This window comes from Plectropomus leopardus, chromosome 2 (genome assembly GCF_008729295.1).
Source record: "Plectropomus leopardus isolate mb chromosome 2, YSFRI_Pleo_2.0, whole genome shotgun sequence".
Classification (NCBI taxonomy): domain Eukaryota; kingdom Metazoa; phylum Chordata; class Actinopteri; order Perciformes; family Serranidae; genus Plectropomus; species Plectropomus leopardus.
The window spans coordinates 10845153-10857002 of NC_056464.1; the positions used below are offsets into that span (position 1 = coordinate 10845153).

The following is an 11850-nucleotide window of genomic DNA, read 5'->3' on the forward strand; positions in this document are numbered from 1 at the left end:
TAAGGAAGTAGATGGTTCATCTTAGGAAAATAGTGGGTTTGGCTCAGTTTCTCTTTGAGCCAGGATGCTCCAGGGCTGCAGTTTCTATCTCACATCTGATGTCTGCCCCTGTTTGAAAACTTCTCTGTTGTGTTACTCCCTCTTACTTACCCTCTTAAGTTTCAATATAGCATTTAGCTCTTCCTTCGTCCTCTTCATCTTTCATTTATCATCAGTAAAGTCAGAAGTATCTGATTGTATCCTCCCATCCGTTCTATTTCACGTCCCACTTATGTGCAACTTTGGGACGTTGGATCTCTGCACACATGGGGTGAGAAAGAAATTATACTGCCAGTGTCAGTGATTCAAATTTAATTTGACAGTAAATGAAAAACACATTTAAATAATCAAAGGGAAAATATTAATATTCATGAAGCATAAACAGTAATTCCAGTCAGCACTGACTGAATGTGTGAGTGAAGTGAATATTTGTGCACAGACAGAGCATGTAACATCTCAGTGAAAGGTGTCATTCTGGAGCAGAGGGATCAGAGCCAGCAGAGGATTGTAGGAAGCCTTTTCCATTTCCTTCTCCTGTTTATAAGAAAACCAGATGGAGACAGAGCAAAGAGTGTGTATGATGGCGAGGAGCTGCCAACAGGAAGCTGGTGACACAGTGTACCAGCTAAAGCTCGTTTCCAGAAACCTTTACTCAACCAGTTAGAAATCAGTTACAAAAAATGTGATGCTGTTTGACAAGTTACCTTACAAACAAGGAGCAGTGGGAATAAAGGAAGCTAACACAGTGCCACAGATAGAAAATTATATTATTTTATAATTTTTCTGACGCTCTAGTGGCACGGCAATGTCAGGCAATCTTTAGTCCCCCACTTTGGTCTTGACTAAAATATTTCAATAATTTTTTTAATTGCTGTTTCATTTGGTACATTCATGTCTCCATCGGGGTGGATTGTTGTAACTTCTGTGATCCCTTAACTTTTCATTTAGCAAAAAAAGAGCCTTTAAGTCATTTTAATAAAAATATTTTCTTCTCTTTTTTTTAAGAAATAGTTTTTATCTCTATATTTTGAACAACCTTCTTGAAAAATTGTTAGTACCTCAAAGTTTTATTTGAGACAGTTTCTCATTATTTTTAGATAATAAGTAATTATTTGGAGATACTAACTCATTTTGTAAAAGTTTCTTATAGTTTTGAGATACTTATTATTTTAAAAATACTAATGCCATACTAGATATTTCTAGAAAGTTTCGTATTTTTGAAATATGAACCCATTATTTTGATTTTGAAGTGTCTTCCTGTTTTGTGATACTCATAATGTCATTATTTTTCAGAAACGTTCTTATCATAGTGACTTCGAGAATCTTTATTTTTTATTATTTTTTTATTACCCTAGTAGAAATGGGCTTGAATGGGCTCATTATGTCATATGTTTGGCTCAACTGTGGGTGTCATCCCCTGTGTTTTTCCTAGAGGGCGCTCTTTCATGCTCTGAATGGGAAATAGGCTACTGTCTTCACTTTTCCCTCTTGTTGTCCACCATGCTCTTTTTCTCACAGTGCTCCCCTCATACTTGGGAAGGGGGTAAAGGAATCTGGAATCGTTTTCCTCTCTTCTGCTCTGCTCAGATACTTGCAAGAAGTTTCTTCCTTCAACACACACACACACACACACACACACACACACACACACACACACACACACACACAGTGAAACACACAAGGATACACACTTACACACACAGAATGGTCTCCTTGGCTCCCCAGGTACTTTGTGGCTTGAATGCCTTTAGGCAGAGCACATACTGTAGAACCAGCCACACACACACACACACACACACAAATATGTGTACTTGAATGCTTATCAAAATTTTCTCACTGAAAGTTCTGCACCGTCAGAATCCCAGAAACCCTTTTGCCATAATTTGACTTCTTTCCTCTTCCCTTCTTCAGCAGTTTTTGTCTTGTTGTGTGTGTCATCGCCATGGTACAAGCAAACATGTTGTCACCAAATGTTGTGGGTTCACCCGTTACCAAGGGCTGACGGCAGGGAGAAGGAAGAAGTGAGTTAGGGAAGATTATGGAGGAGGTCTGGGGTCTGGGATGTGGGCAGCGTTTGAAGGAGAGGAATGTATCAGACAGTGGGTAAACATCGCCGGTAGCCTGAAAACACACACACACACGCACACACACATGCAGATGCATTAACACACACACACACACACACATAGTTTTGTGCAGCTCCAGCGGGTTTCACTGGGAATTTAAGACAACTTTTCTCCGTCCTGCAGCTCCTGATTAAACAGGTAAGTGTCAGTTGATGATTTTAGCCTGCCTCTGTTTCCTCTCTTCTGTAAGGCAGGCAAAACTGGAAATGTAAAAATCTGCGTCATGCGTCTGTTTAATTACGGTTGGCTTGACGAGGCTCGATTGCATAATGTAGCTGATCTCTTGGAAACCTTAAGCATGTACCGCAAGACTGTGCTTAAGGTAGGAAAGGTAAAATGCAACATTGCAAACATCCTGATGATGCAAACCTTTCTCAAAAACCGCTGTGTCATACAGTGACTGAATCTGTGTGTGTGTGTGTGTATGAGTGTGCGTGTGTGTGGAAATCAACTTTGTGGGTATTACCGTAACCATCTACAGCTGTGCATGCAGGGGAAAAAAATATCAGGTCATACCCCGGAGTTTGAAGTTTGTGTGCAAAAGCAGCCATCTCAGCTAACTCTGCACTTCAGCCATGCAATATCCATAAATTTAACCCTAATTCTTTAGTAGGCCTTTGACCTACATTGAGCCGTTCATCCCTCATATTTGTATTTGATGAATTGTTTTAGTATGTTTGTTTTTCTTGTGCGTTTTATACTGCCTTTTATGTTTTTTTTTTATTCACTATTTATTTTGTCCTGTAGTTTTGTACAGCACTTTGGTCAACCTTGGTTGTTTTTAAATGTGCTATATAAATTAATTTGACCTTGACCTTGACCTTGAACATGTGACATGGAGAGGCTCGTTGAAAAAAGTGACCTTTTATGACCTCACACTAAAGCTATTTATCACCATGATTTTCAAAACCCAAGGGTTGCATCTTTTTTTAAAGGTACACTCTAGCAATGTAGTATAGAACTGCAAACGATTAAAGGCTCTAGAGTCTGCAGTCATGTTAGCACCTCTGTGAGGCTCTACTTAAACACAGTGGAGCTTTGAGCCTCATGCCAATGCTAGTGAGATAATGCTAACATGTTGATGTTTATCTGGTAATGTTTACCATTTTCACCTGTAGCCTGTTAACATGCCAACATCAGAGGCAAAGTATGGGAGAATGTCATGGTATTCACTGGTATTTAGACATAAACCAAAGTATTGGACCAGTTTAAACTTTGACCTGACGATGGCACTGGAGAAACAATTAAGTGGTCACTGAAGTAATTGGCCTGCAATTCATTTTGAGATGGACATGAATACATGTGCTAAATTTCATGACATTTCAGCTGGTAGATTATAAGATATTTTCCTGGATAAGTGGGAAGTTTGACCCGCTGGTAGCGCTAGAGGGAGAGTCGTGGAATCACCAATGCCATTTGGATTAATCCTCAGTGAAATATGTATGTGCACATTTTCATGGCAATAAAAAGGCAGATCAACTGACCGTTAGATATTGCTAAGCATTATGGCTAGCATGTACAAATATGAAAGGTCAAAACTGATGCTGCAGAGGTATGGACCAAGCTCCAAAAACCCTGAATCCTCCAATTCCCATTATACAGCTTGACTGTATGTTTCGGTCATTGGGTTATCTCCAGGTCTTAAAAAATGGGAAGCTAATGGCATAACTAACACGGATTGCAAAAAGAAGTCTGACAGTATGTATGTCAATGCAAAAATGACGCTTTTTCTCCCTTGAGTTATTCTCTCAGTAAACATTTTCCAAATTAGTTTATGGTCTCAGTCTCGAGTTTTAAGTCTACATCAATACAGTGTGATGTTCATTTTGTCAAGTATTTTCCCATTAAGGGTAAAATAGGTAAATTATGAAGCAGGGAATGCTTTAGAGCTCTGCCACATTGTGAGTGACAAGTCGCTACCAGTGCGGTGTCATGAGGTTCTCAGTCAGATCCGTCCCCCCGCTCCTCAACAGCTCTCGAAACTTGAGGCTTTAAAGTGGTAGTCCACAAACCAGTGGGCGATGTCACGGTGGCTACATCCACTTCTTTTGTACAGTCTATGGTTTTGTTTGACTTTTCTCAGTCTGGTAACTTACATGAGATTCCAATCTGAATGGCCCGGGGCGTTCTGTTAAAAATGTGTTGTTCCTGTGCTTAAGCCAAAACACTCGTGTGATATTTCTTAACTTGACCAAGCTCTTACAGAGCCACAGAAGACGTTACACAACATTCACAGGCTGAAAAAGTCAGAGTTATGACTTTTAAATTGACTTTGACTGTAAAATAATTTTGTCTTGATGTTTAATTTGCAGGTTCTGTCTCCATGGCTCCCCTGTGCTGTGTTGTGTTGGTGCTGCTGTGTGTTTTTTACTCTACCTCAGCCACCACTGTAGCTGACATAGACTATGGAGGTGTCCCTCTGTGGATTAATCGCCTGCTGGGTGAGCCCAGCGTGGTGAGCCTGCGGGGACGGATAGATCCAGCCTGGTTCCGAGCCAACAATCCCCAGACCTGCCCTCAGCAGTGTGACTGCCCCATCCAGTGGCCCACGGCGCTCTACTGTGACCACAGAGGCTTGGCAGACGTCCCTGACCGCCTGCCGGACAGAACTCAGTACCTGTTTTTACAGGTAGCTCAAACATTGACACGGTCCCTGAGCGTGTGTTGGCCTTATAGTGGTCCACCACTAACCCACAGTGGTTTTTCATTGTACGCTCCATAGTAGCTGGCCTCCACTGCACTTCAATGTAAATGTTTTAGTTTAACTGTGAAAGGGTGAAAAGTCAGAATCTGTCAGGCATTTTTTTCCCTTTTGTTCACAGAGCAACAACATCACATCCCTATCCTCCTCTTTTCTGGCCAACATTACTGATCTACGCTGGCTCATCCTGGACCACAACCAGCTGCAGAGCGACAAGCTGGACCTGGCCGCGCTGCAGAACCAGACACAGCTGTGCTACTTTTTTGCCAACCACAACCACCTGAGATCAGTGCCCAGCGCTCTACCAGCTGGACTCAGGCAGCTGCGTCTGGCCTACAACCAAATCAGCAGCATCAGCCCCGGAGCTTTCCAGAACCTGCAAAACCTGACGCTGCTGCTGCTGCAGGGAAACCAATTGCAAACCATCACAGAGGGAGAACTCAGAGGTGGAGTAATGTGTCATTTCCTTTCTTTATTCATACAGAATCTACTTTGGGGTGGAAAGACAATCCTGCTATTGTGAACCTGTTGACATCATGCAAAACCAGGCTTAGCTAACATTTAAAAGAAGCATTTCCAAAAGAGAGAGAAGGAAAGGAAAGAGAGGGGGCATTTCAGTGTTTTTCCTTTTTTTCTGGCTGGTGTCTTTTTTGTATAGAGAGAGATTACACTGTAAAATCTGAAAAGTTGATTTTTGTTAAAACAATCTAGGAAACCATTTTCCTAGAAAAATGTAACTAAATACAACTTTTAATATTAATGTATGTTTACTTTGTGCCTAATTTAAGTTTACTTAAGATATAGTGATATTTACTTATTTATTTGAAGTTGTTTCAACTTAAAAATGAAATTACCTTGTTCTTTCTAAGTGTTAGTAACTTCAGTAAACCAGGTAAGTCTGACTTACATTTACAGGATACTTGGTTTACTGAAGTTGTTAAAACTTAGAAAGATTGATTTAATTAAACTTGTCATTTCTAAGTTCACACAAGTAAATATAACTACACTACAACATAGTACCATACATAGTCAGAATGTCACAAACATGTTAACAACTGGATTTTAAAACTTTTTTACGTAATAAACATTTAGTTACGATGCACTTAGATGTTAAATATGGTCTGAAAATTATACTCAGAAGTCTGGAAATTTGGGTCTGGAAAGCACTGAAATTTGAAATGGACAATGTATGGGAACCCTGAGTTTTAAAAAAAATAACACAAGTTTCTCAGTTTGCATTTTGTGTGTGCGTGTGTGCGTGCGTGGGTGCGTTATTTTGTATTCCTGCCCCTCATCTTGCAGGTCTGCTCAGTCTGAACCTGCTGGACCTCAGTGGGAATTTGTTCTCGTCTGTCCCGACGCATTTACCCCCTTCTGTCCAGCAGCTCTATCTGTCCAACAACACTCTCTCTGGCCTGGATGAAGACAGTTTTGTGAATTTTTTCAATCTTAAGTACCTTCGTCTGAGTCACTGCGGTCTACAGAGCAGCGGCCTCCACCCGGGGGTCTTCAACTTCTCCAGCTTGGTGGAACTGGACCTTTCTTATAACAAGCTAACAACCACTCCCACAGTTCCCATCACCCTGCAGTACCTCTACCTGGAGGCCAATAAAATACAAGGTGAGATGCATACATACACAAAGACAACATGGACATACACACAGGCACAACATGCAGTCACTTTTCAGACTGTGACTGTAAGGGTGACAATGACTTCATGTCTGTGAAATTCTAATTCCCCACACATGTGCACATATTCCTACATTTTAAAATTCTACTACGCACTCACATCTTGTGACAGCGGTGTGAAGTATGTGGCTGACCGCCTGGGGAGGTCTGACACCTAAACTGTGTTGTGAAGGAGAAGCAGAAATGTGGAAAATGTATGTGAACCGCAAAGAAACACAGTCGGCCATGTCACTGCATACGGACACAGGACAGGCTGGGGTGATTTGGAGATGGAAGAAGAGAGAGAATAAAGGGAGGGACTCAGAGACATGGAGATGGAAGAAGCAAGAGGGCGGAGGAGAGAAGAGGGAATATTTGGGTGGTTGGATGAGGGGAAAGTAGGTTAGTAAAGAATAGAGAAGAGTGGTATGAAAACATCTGTGATGGATTCAGAGGTAAGAGTGCCAGATGAGCCAGAAGCACATGCTGTTCCCCTCTTCTCCCTCTCCCTCTCCCTCTGTCTGCTCCCCATCACTCTGACCTTTTTTGGCCGATAGGATCTCAATAACACTGCAGCAGACTTGTAGCCATTTTGACTCACGTGACCATCAGGCAGCAATGACCTGGCGTGCAATTTTGGCAAAAAGTGAAAGTGTGATCCCGATCTGTGGAGCAGCAGACAATGGGGCTGTGTACTAACGGGACAGACAGACGGCAAAACACTTGCACAATAACACACACCTCATCGTCTAGCTAGCAGAATGACGGCTACCGCGGTTCTTGTCTGCCAAAGCCTACAGTCTGGCCTGAGGGAGGCTTTGCTACTGAAGTCAAGTGAAAAAGCAAAAGAGGGCGTTGTGGTTTCCTCACTGCAGCACCTGCACGACATTCAGGAAATGCATAATCTACGAGAAGAAGAGGGACATTTGCAGACTGCACTGTAAAATCTGACAAGCTGATTTTACTTAAAAAAATATCTTGGAAACAGATTTCCTTGAAAAGTATAATAGAACTATTAATCTTAATCTTACTTCATGTTTATTTTATATCTTATTTGTTAAATTTACTTAAAATGTATATTTTGTGACGTAGCTGCAACTTAAAAATGTCGAGTTTGATTAAATCAATCTTTCTAAGTTTTAGCAATCTCAGTAAACCAAGTTTACTGTGCAGTATATCTGTATTCTGCTGGCTGCAAACTAGTCAGTAATATTTGTATTTTCTTTAACATATCAACAAGACAGAACTGGCAGATCTCCTAACTTCATCTTTAGCAAAATCCACTTTGTGATGATCAAGTTAACTCAGACTAACTTGGTTTACTGAAGTCACTAACAGAAAGGACAAGGTAATTCCAAATGTCATTTTAAAGTTGCAACAACTTCACAAGCTGAAGTAAAGGCAGCTAAATTTCAGTAAACTTAACAATTAGATATAAGGTAAACATATATTAAGATTAATACTTTTAGATTTTACTTTAAGGCAGTCCTTTTCCAAGATTCCAAATGTCACAATGTGATTGAAGCACTTCATCTTAACAATTTACATATGAACACATGGTAAATGATGTGAAATCAAAGCTGTGGTTTAGTCTTTACAGTGCTTTGACGAAGCAGCAATGAGCAGATGGCTGTCACGGGTGAATTATGAGTCTCTAATAATAAAGTATGATCTGTATGCATCTGCTTTCTGTCTGTCCCCACAGAGTTCAACATGACCAGTTTCTGCAGAAAGGTGGGACCTTTGTCCTACTCCAGGATGAAGATCCTACGATTGGATGGAAACAAATTGTCCTATCAACAGCTGCCATACGACTGGGTCTTCTGCCTGCGAGTGCTTGAAAGTATTTACATCTGATCCACCGTCTGAACATGCAACAGAATATGGTTATTGTAAGTGACTGGCTAAACTCATCTAGTAAAAAAAAAAAAGTGACTCAACTTAGAGGAGCAGTGTGTAAGATTTAGGGAGATTTAGTGGCATCTAGTGGTGGGGACTGCATGTCGAAACCGGCTTCACCCAGTTAAGATTCCTTTAGTGTTAATTGTTCAGGAGGGTTTTTTTGTTACCAGGAGCTGAATTATCTGCAGAGGTCACTTCTCCAAAACAAGGTGATTAAAACAAATAAAAACACTAAATGAAAAAGAAAATTAGTGTTTCTCCCACACCGTTAGGTTCTCTAGAGAGGGGCCCCTAACCCAGCACCTTTTAATTTGTGCTTACCTTTTTTTCTCTGATATCTTAAAATCAAACGTACATCACGTTTTTACTGGAAGCCAAACTATCCATAAAAGTTTCTTTCTTCCAAAACAAACAGACCCAGTGATTTAAACATATAAAACACCTAATAAAGCCATCTCACATTTAAAAGATTGTGTTTTTCTGACAGCTTGTTGTAGAGGGATGGCTGACTAAGTGGGCCGGCATGTGTGAATGGCCCTATTTAGAACCAATGTTTTGCTTGTCTGTTCTGTAGAAACATGGCAGTGCAACACGGTGATCTCCATAAACAAGGACCCGCTCCCTGAGTAGATATATACAGCTCATGCTAAGGTAACAAAAACACAATGATTCTTATTTTCAGGTGATTATTTACTAAAGAAAATAATCACCTGAAAGAAAGAAAAAGAAAATGTATGCACAATATTATATTTCACTTCTCTTACCCCCCCCAAATTCTACACACAGGACCTTTTAAGATTTTTATATTGTTTTGTGCAGCTCATTACTTGTGAAGTCAAAAGGCTCATCCTTACAGCTATAAACAAGTGAGGAATCTAATTCAGTATGCCTTCAATACGTAGATACACACCCAGGCACTGAAGGGAAAACGGACCTTCAAAAGATGCCAAAGCTTGAACTTGTACACTAAACCAGTGTTATTTTATCATGATGCCAAATGTTCTGATCAAAACATTTCTCATACCACCAGTGCATTCCCATGGGTTTCTCTCTCTCTCATTCCATCTTTTCCAAGCTCTGCCGCAGCAGGGTCGTACATCTGTGTGTTATTACTGAATAGGAACTGTGACAAACCCTCTCTTTTCTGACTGTACAGAGAAATACACTTCAGTTAAACTGAGCTGTATTTAGGGGAAAGGGAAACACGTATGAATGGCAAAATTCAGTAGCTTTCCCATGAGAGCATCTGACTCAGTTAGCTGGAAAGTGTTGAACAGTCACATCGGTACACGCAGTGAATATAAAAATGTTTTGACTAAACTATTGAAATTCTGCAATTTTAAAGCAGATTTCAAATCAAAGTTTTTAGAACTTTCAAATCATGGTGCAAGAAACTTTGATATGAAAGCTGATGCCCATGATCCTGAAACACAAAATTTGATTTGCAAAACAGAAAAAATAAAATGGACATTAAGAAAATACAGTCTACTTGTATTTTTGTTGTAAAGCTGCGACAATATTTAATATGTCAGTTACTGAGATCTAAATCTCACTATGAGTCACTGTTATTGTTTACAAACTAAAGAAGAGAGATTTTTGTTCAGGTTTTACTGAATATTTGAAGGCAAACTACATTTATGTTGACATAAACAACTACAACATTTATTTTGTTACAACTGTATGTTCTTGAAATTAATAATAAAATATTCTCAGTATATTTGTCACATCGTAAAAAGTATTGTTAGCACAAAAACATATAGTGTACCTGCATGATGCATTGTAAAACCTGTGTTGATGAGATACAGGTGGATTTCTTTGCACTTGTTAGTTGTTGTGAAGCTGTTTATATGCAGGTTCCAAACATGCATGTTAAGTTTGGGCACAGCATTAGTACATTTAATGGAAGGAGCAAGTACAGTTGGCACAGAGACCTAAATGGCAGCAGCAGTAGAGCTTGTGGCTAATTCAGTGCTGAACAGCTTTTTGTCACCTCGACACTTGACCTTTAATAGTGCATTAAAGGACTGTACCTTGGTTGATTTCTATTTGTGTGTAACATTTCTACACTTTGTTTTTTGGGCCTGTGTTGTGTCATGATGTCGTCTCACAGTTTCTTCTGTTGGAGGATCTGTCCAACCAGCTGGGGAGCTCCCATATTGTAGAGACATAAAAAATATTGATAAAGTCTGCTGATGGGAGTCAAAACTAATACCTTTACGAATAGAAATTCAGTTGTTGTTTTTTTTGTCATAATCCTGCAAACAGAATCCCATTCACTTTTTTTCTAATTCTGTTGCCCATACCATTGAGTGCTGAGTGTGAAGCAACTGAGTGAATATTATATGATTCCCATATCTTGTGATTTTTAATACCATATCTCCTCATTTATTTATTGGTTTTGTGTCTTTTGCATTATAAGCTATCGGCTGGAGCAACCTCAAGCAGGTCAGAATGTGCTACCAGAAATACTGCTGCAATACTGAATATGCCAAATACAGGCAATCTAAAGAGAGCAGCGACAAATACACTACTTTTGTTTGGTTTGATTTTGTCAAATTTAGCTATATTCATCATGCTATTTAGCAAATAATTATTCCTACAAAGAAGAATATGTCACATGTTACCAGACTGAATTGAGTGGAGAATATCTGCTCTATGTAACTTCTTTTTTTTCTTCTTTGATTTTTTTTTTTTTTTTTTTGAGTTTTTATAAGTAACACAAACTGTCAAAACATCTTTGGTCAGCTTTAGTTACATTCTCGTTACATTCAACTTTATTGTCAAAAGTAAGTAGCAGTGGAATGTAGTTTAGCATCTAACCAGATGGTGCAAACAGCAGCAAAGGGCACATAGATTTGGATAAATGGACAGTAAACCAATGGGATACTGTAGTAAAAAAGCATGTAATGTCACATCTCTGTACAGCATGTACCTATGTAATGTAAAGTATGCACATATCTATTATGTACAGTGTAAAAACAAGCTATTACATAAAGTTGAGTTCAGAATGTGCTATCTACAAAACCCCTGTAAATACAAAAAGAACCCAGTCCAGACATACTAATCATTAACACACTCTATATTTCCGTGTAAATGTAAACCAAGAAAGAATACCAGTGAAGTGGAGTCATTGTGTTCTGTTGACTCAAATGGTGAAAACTGTTTTTATCTTTGCTTTTCTCATAATTGCAATATCATTTTCCTGCAAAGATGAGATAAAGATCATAAAACTTTCAGATAAATGCAGTCAGAATTATGAGATATGTAATAACCGGAAAATGTGTGTGAAGATTCCATTTGTCTATGAATGCAAAACACAGAATTATTTGCAGTCATATTTAAATCATTTTAGATGGCCACCGTCACTTTCTGCTACCAGAATTAAAAGAAGAAACTAGCAATGATCATGAAAAA

The 11850-nt window shown here is 39.3% G+C and overlaps 1 protein-coding gene across 1 annotated transcript; it reads left to right on the forward strand.

Annotated features, from left to right (window-relative positions):
• The first annotated feature begins 2023 nt into the window (after positions 1-2023).
• zgc:113307 (uncharacterized protein LOC553753 homolog) lies at positions 2024-9994 on the forward strand. The gene is made up of 5 exons (XM_042497555.1): positions 2024-2303; positions 4478-4794; positions 4988-5312; positions 6169-6486; positions 8240-9994. Exons 2-5 carry the CDS (start codon positions 4489-4491, stop codon positions 8389-8391), a joined length of 1101 nt encoding a protein of 366 aa, XP_042353489.1. The 5' UTR covers positions 2024-2303; positions 4478-4488; the 3' UTR covers positions 8392-9994.
• The last annotated feature ends 1856 nt before the right edge of the window (positions 9995-11850 follow it).